Raw genomic sequence first — 15685 nt, 5'->3', positions numbered from 1 at the left:
CATTCTGGAGAGTTCCCGGGGAGCATGTGTGGAGTTCAGAAATAAAGTTTGTTCCTGCTTGAGTGGCTCATGATTTGTGCCCAGCCAGACTGCAGCACCTGGCTGGGATGAGCATTCAGTCGTATGGACTGCCATGGCGGTCACTCACCCTCCCCTGGACACTGACCTGCCTTCCAGGAGCTGGGATGAGCATCAGACAGCTCAGGTGCCCAGAGAGGTCGAACGCTCTAGCAACCCTCAAGAACCACAGTACAAAGGAGGAAATTCCTAAAATCAATCCATTTTCATTGTTTTCCTCTGCACCAGGTAATGTAGAAATGAGAGCAATTATCAGCTTCCTGAGAGCAGAAAGTTGATTGAAGTATTAATTGCCAGTCCTCTTCTGGCCTGTTGGATCATTCAACAATCCTGCCTCGAATGATTCCGGAGTAATCATTGTTACCTGTGGAGAGGACTGGATTCAGCCCCAAACACAGGTCCTGGCTCAGGACCCAGCGGGGAAGGCCCAAGATTCTGCATTGAAACAGGTGGCTTTGATACCAGGGTTCTGGTGCATGCTTGAGAAATGCCACCCAGAACGTGGGACCCAGAGCTGCTCATACATCACAGTGAAGCACAGAGCCACTGCATGCTCAGCAAATGCCATTTGGAAAGTCATTTTAGAGCCAGGGACCAACTCAGTCCTTGGTCTCACTCCCCACCATGATGCCATCTATCATGATGTGATGTAGTCAGGGGACCCTGACCAAAGTTAGCACCATGCTGGTCAGACTCTCTGTCTCCAAAACTGTGCACTAAATAATCCTCTTATCTTTATAAAGCACCCAGCCTTGGGTATTTTGTTATAGTAACAGAAAACAGCTGAGAAGTACTACTTTATTCTATTCATTTCCTTTGTTATAAGTTGAATACTTCGGAAAGCATTTCAATCCAAAGGAAGAAATGAGTAGCTGCCATCATGTCTGCCATGAGGTTCCACAGTTAACCCAGAACTTCTCAAGATGGCTCATTTTGATTTAATGGGTCATCTGGAATACTTCCTGCATTCCCATATTAATATAACAAAGAAGTAAGGAGTTCTGTTTGCTTCACTGAGCTTTAACGGGACTCTTGGGAACCCTCATTTATAATCCTCCCCAAGAAGGCCTGGGTCTTATTGTCTTCCACACACCAACCCTTTCTCCCCACAGCACTCCAGCCCAAACTGGCGGGTGCTTCTCTTAATGGGGTCTGCAGCCCTTGCCTCAGAATCACTATGGGCACTAGCTTAAATGCCCGCTCTACCTCTTGAGTCAAATCTCTGAGGGTGAGACCGAAATCCCAGTTTACAGGTTCCTGAGAAAGTGTTCAGGTACACCACAGTTCACACCTCTGTCCTGTGTGATGTCCACAGTTCACACCTCTGTCCTGTGTGATCTGCACAGTTCACACCTCTGTCCTGTATTGATCTCCATAGTTCACACCCCCATCCTGCGTGGTCTCCACAGCTCACACCCCTGTCCTCTATGATCTACACAATTCACACCCCTGTCCTGCATGGTCTCCACAGCTCACACCCCTGTCCTCTATGATCTACACAATTCACACCCCCGTCCTGCATGGTCTCCACAGCTCACACCTCTGTCCTGCATGGTCTCCACAGCTCACACCCCCATCCTGCGTGGTCTCCACAGCTCACACCCCCATCCTGTGTGGTCTCCACAGTTCACACCTCTGTCCTGTATTGATCTCCACAGTTCACACCCCAATCCTGCATGGTCTCCACAGTTCACACCTCTGTCCTGCATGGTCTCCACAGCTCACACCCCTGTCCTCTATGATCTACACAGTTCACACCCCCGTCCTGCATGGTCTCCACAGCTCACACCCCCATCCTGCGTGGTCTCCACAGCTCACACCCCCGTCCTGCGTGGTCTCCACAGTTCACATCCCCGTCCCGCGTGGTCTCCACAGCTCACACCTCTGTCCTGTATTGATCTCCACAGCTCACACCCCTGTCCTGCGTGGTCTCCACAGTTCACACCCCCATCCTGCGTGGGGGTGTGAACTGCGTGGTCTCCACAGCTCACACCTCTGTCCTGTGTAGTCTCCACAGCTGACACCCCCGTCCTGCGTGGTCTCCACAGCTCACACCCCCGTCCCGCGTGGTCTCCACAGCTCACACCTCTGTCCTGTATTGATTTCCACAGCTCACACCCCCGTCCTGCGTGGTCTCCACAGCTCACACCCCCGTCCTGCGTGGTCTCCACAGCTCACACCCCCGTCCTGTGTGGTCTCCACAGCTCACACCTCTGTCCTGTATTGATCTCCACAGCTGAAACCCCCGTCCTGCGTTGTCTCCACAGCTCACACCCCCGTCCTGCGTGGTCTCCACAGCTCACACCCCCGTCCTGCGTGGTCTCCACAGCTCACACCCCCATCCTGCGTGGTCTCCACAGCTCACACCCCCATCCTGCGTGATCTCCACAGCTCACACCCCCGTCCTGCGTTGTCTCCACAGCTCACACCCCCGTCCTGCGTGGTCTCCACAGCTCACACCCCCATCCTGCGTGGTCTCCACAGCTCACACCTCTGTCCTGTATTGATCTCCACAGCTGAAACCCCCGTCCTGCGTGGTCTCCACAGCTCACACCCCCATCCTGCGTGGTCTCCACAGCTCACACCCCCATCCTGCGTGGTCTCCACAGCTCACACCTCTGTCCTGTATTGATCTCCACAGCTCACACCCCCGTCCTGCGTGGTCTCCACAGCTCACACCTCTGTCCTGTATTGATCTCCACAGCTGAAACCCCCGTCCTGCGTGGTCTCCACAGCTCACACCCCCGTCCCGCGTGGTCTCCACAGCTCACACCTCTGTCCTGTATTGATTTCCACAGCTCACACCCCCGTCCTGCGTGGTCTCCACAGCTCACACCCCCGTCCTGCGTGGTCTCCACAGCTCACACCCCCGTCCTGCGTGGTCTCCACAGCTCACACCCCGTCCTGTGTGGTCTCCACAGCTCACACCTCTGTCCTGTATTGATCTCCACAGCTGAAACCCCCGTCCTGCGTGGTCTCCACAGCTCACACCCCCATCCTGCGTGGTCTCCACAGCTCACACCCCCATCCTGCGTGGTCTCCACAGCTCACACCCCCATCCTGCGTGGTCTCCACAGCTCACACCCCCATCCTGCGTGATCTCCACAGCTCACACCTCTGTCCTGTATTGATCTCCACAGCTGAAACCCCCATCCTGCGTGGTCTCCACAGCTCACACCTCTGTCCTGTATTGATCTCCACAGCTGAAACCCCCATCCTGCGTGATCTCCACAGCTCACACCTCTGTCCTGTATTGATCTCCACAGCTGAAACCCCCATCCTGCGTGGTCTCCACAGCTCACACCCCCATCCTGCGTGATCTCCACAGCTCACACCTCTGTCCTGTATTGATCTCCACAGCTGAAACCCCCATCCTGCGTGGTCTCCACAGCTCACACCCCCATCCTGCGTGATCTCCACAGCTCACACCTCTGTCCTGTATTGATCTCCACAGCTGAAACCCCCGTCCTGCGTGGTCTCCACAGCTCACACCCCCATCCTGCGTGGTCTCCACAGCTCACACCCCTGTCCCGTGTGATCACTATTTCCTCTGATCTTGCCACCCCTCGTTGATTTTTATGCTACAAGTAGAGGTGTAACCGCCCCTCCTCCCTGGAGCTTGACAGCAGTTCTCCATCTTTCATGTCATCTGCAAGTGACTCAGGGAAGGCGTTGGTCTGTTCTACCTTGTGCAGGTTTCGTTCTTGTGTGTTCTTTCCTGGCTCCGGTTTCTGGAGGGCAGCACCGACTCTCCCCATGCCATGCACAGCGTCTACAACCTAGAAACACCGAGACCCTGACACCTTCAACTGCCCCAGCAACACTCCCCCCACCCCGCACCCCACACCCCGGCACTCCCAACACAGAAGGTGACGATTTCCCAGAGAAAGTCAGTTCCAACTGCAAACACTTGACCTTTGCGTATTAAACCTTTGATCGGCCTTTAGGAGGCTCACAGAGCTTTAGCCATAGACTGCATTGTGTGTCCAGAGCCCTCGGGACTGGAGAAGGTGTTCAGTGACGAGAAGCAGAGTCAGAGGGTGTCCTCGGGATGACTCGGCTGGCGGGAGCGTCCTCATGAAGTCTTTGTCGGGTGAAGAGATAACCTATGGCTATCAGAGCAGTTGAGATGTTTTGGGCAGCCGGGAACAGCCAGTCCTAGAAAGAGGTGGCGGAAACATGAAGGGGCCACGTCATCCTCTGGAACGTGGCGTGTGGAGATGGGCTGCTGCAGGGAAGGTGCACTTTGAGGCTTCGGGATGTGACTGTGGACCATTTCCATGACTGCTTCCCCGAGTCACTCCCTGTCTCTGCTGTCACAGTTGCAGAGGGTTTTTATCATTAAAAGTCAAGACGTGGCAGGTGTCCACATGCAGAACCAGTCACGTGTCTGATTATAGGGGATGGGTTCCTAAGAACAAGCAAAAACCAGAAAAGGATATAGATAGTTTTAAGTACGTTCTGCCAAATCGCTCACAGACAGTGTGGGCCTCTTTCTGTGTCCCCAGGAAGCATTTGAGAGTTGCCATACACACGGGGCCCGTTCATAACACACAGGTGTTCTCCTCCCACCCCCAAGTTGTCCCTAGAAAAAACTCTGAGCCAAGTCTACAGTCTGCGTTTACCCAACAAATCAATTGCATGAACATGGGAAGGGAGACAGAGAGACGGCGGAGACACACTCGGTGTGACCTTGTTGGGGTCCTGATCAGTTCCAGTGATCTGTAAAGAGACATTTTAGCATGGGCTGGGCATTATTGGGCGTGAAGGATTTCGTGTTGGTTTTATTAGGAGTGTCGCTGTGGTGATGTTGGGAAATAAGGTCCCAGGAAGTCACAGACGCATCTTTATTAATGTACGAAGCGGCATGCTGTTTGGGATTCATTTTGAAATACCATCGCAAATAAAATACCATATCCAGTGGGCTGGGATAGGGGAGCTGGGTGTCCCCCAGATTCCTAAGTGCTAGAGGCCTGGCATCATTGGGAGGGGTGGAGACTTTAGCAGGAGAGGCTCAGAGGGAGGAAGTTAGCTCACTGGGGGATTCCCCTAAAGGGGATTATAGGACCTTGGCCCCTTAGTCTTTCCCTTTGCTTCCTGGCCACCATGAGTTGAGCAGCTTCTACCACCAAGCACTCTCATCGTGACATGCACCCCCAAAACAGACCAACTGTCCATGGTCTGAAACCATGAGCCAAAATAAACCTGTCCTCCTTATAAATTATTTTTCTCAGGCATTTTGTTAAGTGATAGGAAGCTGACTAACACAATTGGCAATATGTTGATAATTGCCAAGCCTGAGAAATGAAGGCACATTTAACTATTCTCTCTAACTTTGTATGTTTGAAAAATATCATAATACAAAGCTTTTAAACTTTTCACCTTGATTAACTTTGGAAAAAGACTTTCTAGTAGACAGCATATACATCTAAGGCTTCATGGTCTTCATGGTCTCAGTGAAGGGTTCCACGGAGGTTGACTGCCACCTTGGCAGTGCCCATTAGCTTCCTTCCTAGCCCCAAGGACAAGGGGGAGCCTGGATTGGCCCCAGAAGCTGCCCTGGAGGCTGTGGTCATATGAACACAGGTCTGAAGTAGGTTAAGGGAACTTCAGGGCCTCCCGACAAAACTCATGTATCCCTGGGCCTCAGTCGGCTCGGCTGCTCCCAGACTCAATGACTCAGGCTTGAAGGGAATAAATCACTCATTGCTAGTGCCACCTGGGGCAATCAGTTCCATTTGTGAGTCTGTGAAATAAAGGAAGGCACAAGTGGCGTGGGGTGTAGCAGGTTTATAAACAGGTTTCATTATGTCATTTGTTGGAAGAAACACAAATACATTCAGAAGCTTGTGTTTTGGTAAGTGAAAATCATAGGTTTTCAGCTTCTGATGCCAGCTAATCCCCCCTGGTTTGGATACCAGATTTGGCAGCCCTTATGGTCTGATATCTATATAGAGGGTGAAACTGTAGACGCTTGGTTAATTTCCTTCCTTCAATGCTGCTTCTGCTTCTGGCCTGTATGCCCGACACTGGCCTGCACTCAATTAGCATAGTCAGGTGGATAAGCCCAGGCCCGGCAGACAAGACCATCTTGGTTCTAATTCTGGCTCTGTGCCTTTAGGCAAGTTCCTTACCTTCTACGGTCTTTTTTTTTTTTTTTTTTTTTTTTTTTTTCCTGTCAAAATGGGACTAGTAGACTAGTAATACCCAGTTCCCCAGTGTGTTAATCTAGTTTTCATTACGGTGACGAAATACTCAAGACTAAGTCCCCTTATAAAGAAAAGAGGTTTATTTTGGCTCACGATTCTGGAGGTCCAAGGTTGAGACGCCTCATGTGGTTTAAGGCCTTCCTGCTGGGGAGTCCTAAGTCAGCTGAGGGCATCGTGTGGTAAGAAACAGGAAGCATGTGTGTGAGTCTGCTGAGCATGCACGATCTCTCTCTCTCCCTCCTTCCACCAAGGGGCTCCACCCTGATGACCTCATCTAATCCCAGTCACCTCCGAGGCCCCACGTCTGAACACCACAGTTAGACCAGACCTCACCAGACAGCCCCTGGGGACTCACCAGCACGCCATGGGCCAACCGCAGCACCCAGCATGGGAGAGAGGGGAGAGAGGCTGAGGGAGACCCTCAGTGATGATGCTGTGTCCTTGGCCTCCACCGGGAAGGACCCCCAGGGCTACTCACAGTCCAGGACACCTCGAGGCTCAGGGTTAACGGACTCAGAAAAGGGAGGCTTTCTGCGGAAGGCCCACGTCCGTCCCGCGCGCGCCTTCAAGCTCGGAGAGTGGTAAAACCACAGAGACAGCTTCTCCCTCGCTGCCACCAACTCGCCACCTGGGCCACTGGGGTTCTTTCTGCAGGAGAGGGAGATGGCCGATGTCAAACGCAGTGGGGGACCAAAAGTCACGGCTACCCCTTCTTCCACAGGATGTGGGGTTGCGAAAGCAAGTAAACAAGTCGGAGCTAGATCTTTCAGGTCCTTGGAACGCGTCCTACGCCACAAGAAGACTCCTCAGCTGACCTCAGGGAAGCACCCGTGCGCACCCACGTGAAGCTGCCTGGGGACCCTGGGGGACGGGGCCCTGACCCTCTGTGGCTCACTGTGTACAGTTCATTTGTGCCAGCTCCGATGCTGGGCTCTCTGAGGAGGTCACCTCAAGGTGAGGCTGATTTGGTCACCAGGACTTCTGTGACAAAATGCCATCGACTGGGGGCTGAGCGCTCTAGAGGCAGGGCGCCACCTCCCTTGAGAAGCACCTTGCCGAGTCCTCCCTCGGTGGCAGGAGAAGAGAGCTCCAGGTCCCCTTTAACGAGGGCACTGATGGTGTTCATGTAGGTCCCACCTGTGTCCTAACCACCTCCTTCTAATTCATCACGCTCAACAGGAGCTCAGTAGAGGACGGCTGTCACCTGTGGCTGGGAGCTAAGTCACAACAACTCCCCTGGCTCTGCTTCCCAAGGCCAGGGAGACCGAGTCCTCCCTCAGACAGGAGCGGGGTGCACGAGCAAGTCCCCGTGGTCCTAAGGTGCCCCTGCGCCCCACTTACTGCTCCTAAATCTTCCCTGATTCCATTCACTTTATCCAGCCTCTGGATTTATTAAAACGGCCTGGATGGGGGTTCCCCTTTTCCGCCCTGGTCTGCTGTTCTCGGGGACTACAGCAGCAGCCCTCTCTGGTCTTCCAGCTTGGCAGCAAGGGGCTCCTGTCTTCCTTTGTTTCTTCATCTTCCAAGTTGGGGGAATATTTGCAAGATTTTCTGGCTCCAGAAATTCACTGAGCCAGTGGAAGTGACTCCGAGTTCCTCAGAAAACCAGGAACTAATTACTGGACGCCATGGTCGACTCCTCAGTGCTCTTTTGAATTGGGTGGAAAGAGACACGGCTCTCAGCTCAGCCATGAGACTCCAGACCCTTGAGCCGTTAGACTTGGCTCTCCATGACTCCACTGCAACTTGAGCCTGGGGATGAGAATCAAAGATTCTAACAAGAGAAAAAGGCAGCAAACCCAACAGACATCTCTTTTTTTTGCGGGGGGGGCGGTTACCAGGGAGTAAACTCAGGGCACTTGACCCCTGAGCCACATCCCCAGCCCTATTTTGTGTTTTATTTAGAGACAGGGTCTCACTGAGTTGCTTAGCTCCTCACCATTGCTGAGGCTGGCTTTGAACTCGCGATCCTCCTGTCTCAGCCTCCCGAGCCGCTGGGACATCTTTACATAATAAGGACACCTAGCAAGTAAGAGCCTACACTGGCAAGAGCTACTGAAGGGCCTTTGATTTTGAAAACAACATTTTCCAAAGAAGAGATGATGGTCTGATTTTTTTCCCCTACCATTAAGGGCCCTAACTAACTCTCAGTGGGTTGTTCCCTGGCCCTCGGTCCTTTCTTATCAAATGACCCAGTCCATTCCATCCATTCCACATCACCCCATCCCGCTGAGAAGCTGAGCTCAGCACGTCTTTCTATCCTCTTGGTCACATGCTGTTCATTTCATAGCCAAATGCAGCTCCTCGGATGCTGAGAAGAGACAATTGAATTCAGCTAGAAACAAAACGACAACACAGTGCACACATCTGGGCGTTGGACTCGACCTTGGAGACCAGGAGGTCACGTCCCAGAAGCCCACACCTTTCAAGATCCACTCTGGCACTCCCCAGGGCGCACCGCAGGCAGCCACAGGTGGAGCTGTAGTGACAAGGAAACAGATTGTAGGGGGCGGTTATCAGGAAAGAGGACAGTGGGTGAGTCCTTGGGGTCCCAACATGGGCTCAAGGAACTGAACTTGAAAGTGAAGTTAAAAACAAATGGAAAGAAGGAGGTTTCACTCCACTGAGAACCTGAGCCCCGGAGCATGCTCAGTTCTCAGCTTTTATGGTGCTTTTACTCAGGACGGCTCTGATACCAGTCCTCCCCACATAGCAGCCTTCTCCGTGGTGAAGGAGCCCATGTCCCTCCAGTAAGCTGGGCTGGCCCTCGCTGCCACAAGTGGAAGGGCTGCGTGTCACTACCGTCTCTCTGATTCTGTTGTTCCTAAGGATGCTCACTGTCCCACGTGATGCCTATTCTTAGCGGCACACCTGTGTGCCCAGGAAGCAAAGTCAAGAAGGTGGAACTAGCTCGGCGAGAGGCAAAGGCAAGAGGGAGATTGTGTATTTTATCTAACTATAACACCCGGTGCCCCTCTCGGCACCGCAAGAGCATAAGGTGTGTGTCAAAGGGCTTTGTTTAAAAGATGGGAAAATCTTGAGCGAATTTCTCATTTCTGCCTTTGCTGGCGCCTGGTGTTTCTCTGTGGGAACCATCCCCTGCACTCACACATGCCCTCTCCTGTCTGCCTAACTGCCTGTGTAGTCTTTCCAGAACCCCAAGCAGGAGATGGGACGTCCTCATAGTAGCTCCACAGAGCCCTGTAGTCCTCCAGCACAAGACCCACCACACAGTGTACGCTCACTGAACCAGTTAGTGCTCCAGGAGCGCAGGGGCCAGATCTGTCTTGCCCACAGTTCCATCTCCAGCTCTGCAAGTGTTTGTAGAATAAATGACTTCTGACGAGTCTCTATAAGCCTTTTCCATGTGTGAATTTGCTTATCTCTAGTGACAAGGCCTGATGGGTGTGAATGTTCAGGTTCCTACTGCACAAGGCCATCTAACAAAGTGGGGGAGAGGAGGCTGGAGTCCAGCCCACAGTGTCATCACCAAGCCATTTCTTGCTGGCTGCATCCACCCAAGATGCAGAGCAAGAGGTGCCTTCTTCTGCTGGCACAGTTGCCCCACCTGGATGTTCAGCAGCCCAGCTCTGTGCTCGGAACCAAGCTTAGCCTCTTCCAGAGGAGGCCAGAACTCTCCTGCTGCTGCCTAGAAAGGCTAGGAGGCTGCGGTTTGCTCAGAGGGTTCCTTTAGGTCCTCTGCCCGGCAGCCAAGCCAAGACCCTGACCCCATTCTCAGGCAAGACCCCTCTCACCCTTCTCTCCTCTGATTTCTGTGTCCTTCAGGGTTTGGGATGACCACTCCGGCGACCGTAGGAGGAAAGATCTTTCTGATCTTCTACGGCCTCATCGGCTGCGCAAGCACCATCTTGTTCTTCAACCTCTTCCTGGAGAGGCTGATCACGGTCATCGCCTACATCATGCGGTCGTGCCACCAGCGGCAGCTGCGCAGGCGCGGGGCGCTGCCCGCGGGCAGCCTCAAGACGGCGGGCCGGGGCGCGGACAGCCTGGCCGGCTGGAAGCCCTCGGTGTACTACGTGATGCTCATCCTGTGCTCGGCCTCGGTGCTCGTGTCCTGCGGGGCGTCGGCCGTGTACGCGCCCATGGAGGGCTGGAGCTACTTCGACTCGCTCTACTTCTGCTTCGTGGCCTTCAGCACCATCGGCTTCGGGGACCTGGTCAGCAGCCAGGGCGCCCAGTACGAGAGCCAGGGCCTCTACCGCCTGGCCAACTTCGTCTTCATCCTCACGGGCGTGTGCTGCATCTACTCGCTCTTCAACGTCATCTCCATCCTCATCAAGCAGACGGTGAACTGGATCCTGAGGAAGGTGGACGGCCGCTGCGTCCAGCCGTGCCACCGCAGCCTGGCGCGGTCGCGCAGGAACGCGGTCACGCCGGGCAACGTCCGCCACCCGCCGGGCGACCTCTCCACCGAGACGGACGGCGTGGCGGACAGCGACACGGACGGGCGCCGGCTCTCGGGGGAGATGATCTCCATGAAGGACTCCAGCAAGGTGTCGCTGGCCATCCTGCAGAAGCAGCTGTCCGAGATGGCCAACGGCGGCCCGCACCAGGCCGGCACGCCGTCCCAGGAGGACGAGTTCTCGGGCGGGGTGGGCGCCTTCGCCATCATGAACAACAGGTTGGCAGAGACCAGCGGGGACAGGTAGAGGACGGGGCGCTGCCGGGCGCGAGGCCTGGCGGGGACTGGAGCAGGAGACGCTGGCCCTCCACGGCCGCCCCGGGCCCCTTCCCATCCGGTGCCCCAGGCCCACCTTTGGAAATCTGACCTTGGCCCCAACCAAGAATCACCATCCAGGGTTGGGGGCACTGGAAGTCCCATGCCCGACTCCTTACCTTTACCCTTCCTGCCCAAATTCAGTCTTCTCTGAATGAATCACAGAAGCAACAGAAGACACTGTACTGTCACTTCTCTTATCTTTCTCCCAAGTTTTAACTGCCCAAGGGAAATAGGTTGACTTTGAGCCTGATTCTCCCTGCAAGCCCCCCCCTCCACTGTTTCATTTAGAAATGAAAACCTGCAAGACTCTAGTTCTTTCCCTAGAACACTGAAAGGAGACATTCTCTGCCTCACCTAGCCCCTTCAAGAAAAGGGAAAGAATGTTCCAGAACGTGCCAGGGCTATGGTGGTTTGGTTTGGTTTTTTTGTTTTGGGGGGATTTTTTTTGGGGGGGGCCATTCTTCCAAGCAGATTTATCAGTGGTTCCATGAATAGGGAGAATAACTAGTCTACTCTTTCTGCACGCTTCTTAGGTTTTTTTTTTTTTTTTTTTTTTTTTTCTATTTTGTTTTCCTTTTCTGTTTAAGGCTAGAGTGTTTGGCTAAGGTGTCTTTGAGACCTCAGTGTGATAAGAAAACTGAATTTGGTTTCGGGTGTTTAATCTGCCTCAAGATGGAGGGGGGCAGGAGAGAAAGTCACTTTTGTAACTGAAGAACACACTTTAACCTTTTCTCTTTGAATGGTCACTTAGATCATTTCATTTTTACCAGGGCTTGGGGCCCACTGCAGAGATAATGACTGACTATTTATTAGAACTGAAAATTTAATAAATTCTCATTTTATTAACTAAGATTCCATGGGTCCTCATTGTGAATAGCAGAGGGGACGTGCTTAATTAAATAGACATTTGTTGCACTCAGGGGGAAAAGGGAACAGGAAATTGGCCTTAGGGATATGATCATCTTCTTAGAGAGTCTTGGCTGGAGAAACATTCAAGGCCCAATAATGAAATTTGGCTTTTCTTGTCTAATCTGTTACAGTTCAACCTTCTGAGACTGTAGCAGGTCTAGTTGTATTTATCCTTCCACGCAGTTAAAACGTCCTTACTAGGGGCTGGGGCTGGGGCTCAGTGGTAGACCACTTGCCTAGCATGTGTGAGACACTGGGTTTGATTCTCAGCACCATATACAAATAAATGAATAAAATAAAGGTTCATCAGCATCTAAAAAAAATAATTTAAAAAAACAAACCATACTAGGAACGAGACTTTTGACCTTCCTAGATGCAGCAGAGAACACTTTGGGAGATGCCAGTCGATAGCTGTTGCTTTTACAAGATACGAGCGGGTACCCGCTGTGCTTTGAGAAGTGATCTGGAGAGATGGGCTAGTAAGGGATACCAGGCTGGAAACCAAAGCCTGGTGAAACGGGAAGGTTGAGCAGAGCACAAGTGAGCTTGGAGGACCCTTGGCAGCCATCTCCTCCAACCCGCTTATTTTCAACCCAAGGAAACAGGGGCATAAGGGACTGCTCCCTGTCTGTGGTCTTAGGGTGGTGGTGTACAGGTGGGGAAGGAACCCACACAGCCCCCAGTTCTCCCTCCCACTCCCTCTGTAGGCTGAGTTGCTTTTTCTACCAGTTTGCAAAACCAGCTATTTTCTTTACAATAGCAGAAGTCTGGTAAGTGGCAACATTGGCTTTGAACTTGGGGTTATGTGGCTACAGAGCAGAGATTTTAAATCATCACCTGCTTCCCTCTTAAAGGGGAACTTCCCAGAGCCGCTGCAGCTGCAGAACCCTCATCAGGAATCTCTGAGCACAGACCAAGCTGCGCCTGGGCTCTGCACTGACAGCAGCTGGGGCCTGACCCATAGGGGTTTCTAGGTCTCCGTGTTCCTGGTCCAGGGATGGCATGAAGCATCTCAGTGTGAGTCACCAGCGACCTTGGCCATGTGCCAGGAAGCCAAGGCACAGCAGTGTAAACGAGGTTAATCTGACAGGATCAGCTTCACAAAGGATTTTACAGAGATATTATATCAAAGCACATAGACTTTTATGAGTAGGATCCAAAACTGGCATACACTTTTATGCTAAATTTTTTAAACTGAGTTTACATTTCCCGAAAATCTTCCTAGGGTCTCAGAAAGCAAGTCTGTTCTCCTCTTCTGAGTCAGGGGTCCCTGGAGGACACATCTGAAAATCAGTGTAGGAAGAAAAGTGCAGTGTTTTATGATGGGTGTATGGATGGATGGATGGACGGAAGGAAAGATGGATGGATAGATGAATAGATAGGTGGCTGGATGGAAAAATGAGAGGAACTTACAACAAAAATTGCAAAACTAAGAATCCTTCTTTAGTGAAGTCTCTCTGCAATTACTCTTGGGCATGGACTGGCCAAGAAGGACATTTCTAGATAGTAACGGTCAAAGCTGCAGTTCAAAACCTGGAACCCACTAGTCTCCTAATATCGCTCCAGGCACATACCTGGGTGTGGAAGAAAGCAGGTGTTGTGCACACGTGTGCATCGTCCTGGGCGATGCGAGTCCTGATGTCCTGTACAGAAGGAACTCTGCTGCTGTTTTCTCCTGTCACTCTTGTCCCCACTCAGTGTGCTCCCAGCCCTCCTCACTGGTTCTCTTTTCTGTCCTCTGATCTGTCACCCTCTGGCCTCTCCATGGGAGGCAGCTTCCAGGCCGAGAGGAAAGTGACTTCACAAAGGGTCTCGTGGTGTGTCCAGGCTCCTGTGCGTTGGTGCCAGAGTCTCCCCATTGACCTGCCCTCTGGGAGGTGCTCAGCCTGCACGGTGGCTGGGCTCACAGCTGGGCAGCCTCGGAGCTCTCTGAGATGCATAAATGTGACCTGGCCTTTGGTGTTTCTCTTGTGACCATGATCCCATGCCATTTGCCCAAGTTGTGCCATGCCTGAATGCTAACTGCGTCTTCTCGACATTTTCATCAAGTTTTTAATTAGTTTTGTTTTAGAAAAGGAACCTGGTCACACTAAACCAAAGACTCTTATCACTTGCCACAAATGGGAAATATAGTAACTTGAGAATTGACAAAATGAAGATCAAGCTGGGTCACTAATTCTAGCCAGATCCTGTATCCTAGCAAAGGCTCTGAACCTAGACTTTTTCTCACTTTATTAAAAACAGAGAGCAACTGGCGTGATGGCACATATTTATAATCATAGCTACTCTGGAGGCTGAGGCAGGAGGATCACAAGTTCAAGCCCAGCCTGGGCAAGTTGGTGAGATCCTATCTCAACATAAATTTTTAAAAGTGCTGGGATATGGTTCAGTGGTAGAGCATCCCTGGGCTCAATCTCACTGTGTAACACACACCCACAACACCCCCCTCCACATCCAGAGAGATTAGAAGGTGTAAGGCAGGTAATAAAGACACACAGTACTAGAGAATTTCTCCATAATATAACCGAAAGGACTGGAAGAGAATCGAAAAGGGAATCACTTTCTCACCATGTGATTTGATGTTAATTCATTTCACACCCGAACATTGTTCCACATTCCATCCAAATCACTGGCATACATCCCACATTTGGGGCAACAGAATACATATAGCTCAGTACAGCACGGTTGCTGAGGTCAAGTTTATCGTGAAGGACAGCTCTTGGCGTCCAGTGGAGGAGAGTGTGGGCAAGTCAAGCTCGCTGAGCCCCAGCCCCTTTGCATCTCTGATGTGGAATGCTAATGCTGGCTCCTCACAAGTTATTGAGAGGATCAAATGAGGCGATCCTCAGGGAAGGCTTTGGGGACCCCCAGGACTGCACAGGAGTGGGTGCTGTTGACCTACATGCTGGGTTACAGGAATGGGGTTGGGGGGACAATGACAAAACATCCCAAAGGGGAAGCTTTTGCTTTCCTCCTGCCCCTGGCACCCAGCACCTCCCTCACTGTGTGACAATAATGGTTCTTCTCGATTTCTAAATGCTATCTGTCTCCGTGGGCATTTTGTACCAAGTCAAAACCCCACAGTCCTTATATCTGTTCTAGCCCTTTCATGTTGGTATCAGCTGAGCCAATTAGAATGTTCAAAATAGGAAATGTTTTGCAGTATCTTCTATCTTGCTAACATTTCATGATTTTAAGACTTAGCCATTCATAATTGTAATATTTTAAACTCCATAAACCACATTGTAAAATGGGAAGACACTGATTTTCAAAGTGCCCTTAATCTTTTCTGCAGTGAGAGGATAAATAATGATCTTATTTTGTGTATGAGTTAAGTGGAGTGAACTGGTTGACAGTGGTTTGAGAAGGAGGCTTGAAGTTATTTGTTTTGTGCTCTAACGATCATTCTCCATTTTCCTAACTCCTAACGGCGATTCTTCTGCATGGAAGAGTTTTTCCTTCTCCCCCATTGTTTTAAAATATTAAGGAACTGTCTTTAATATTTCTTGTAGGGCAAAGTTACTGGCAACGAATTCCCTCGGTGTGTGTTTGTCGGAGATTGTCCTTGTTTCTTCTCCATTTCTGAAAGACACTTTTTATGGATTCATAATTCTGTTTTGACAGGTTAAAGCAAAATTTTTTCCCCAGCACTTTAATGCTGTTAAACCACTGTCTTCTGATTTATATGGCTTCTGATGAGAAATGTAATGTTCCTTTTTTCTCTAGCTGGCTCTAAGATTTTCTCATT

The 15685-nt window shown here is 51.4% G+C and overlaps 1 protein-coding gene across 1 annotated transcript in view; it reads left to right on the top strand.

The window, feature by feature from the left end:
- Kcnk13 (potassium two pore domain channel subfamily K member 13) overlaps positions 1-10957 on the top strand; it is a 90435-nt gene extending 79478 nt beyond the window's left edge. Inside the window, exon 2 of the mRNA XM_076848027.2 lies at positions 10074-10957. Coding sequence (XP_076704142.2) covers positions 10074-10957 — 884 coding nt within the window. The remainder of the gene's footprint in view (positions 1-10073) is intronic.
- The last annotated feature ends 4728 nt before the right edge of the window (positions 10958-15685 follow it).

The sequence above is a fragment of the Callospermophilus lateralis genome, chromosome 3, assembly GCF_048772815.1.
Source record: "Callospermophilus lateralis isolate mCalLat2 chromosome 3, mCalLat2.hap1, whole genome shotgun sequence".
NCBI classification, from domain to species: Eukaryota; Metazoa; Chordata; class Mammalia; order Rodentia; family Sciuridae; genus Callospermophilus; species Callospermophilus lateralis.
Note: the sequence above shows the minus strand (reverse complement) of the source record. Positions and strands in the feature narration are given on the sequence as shown.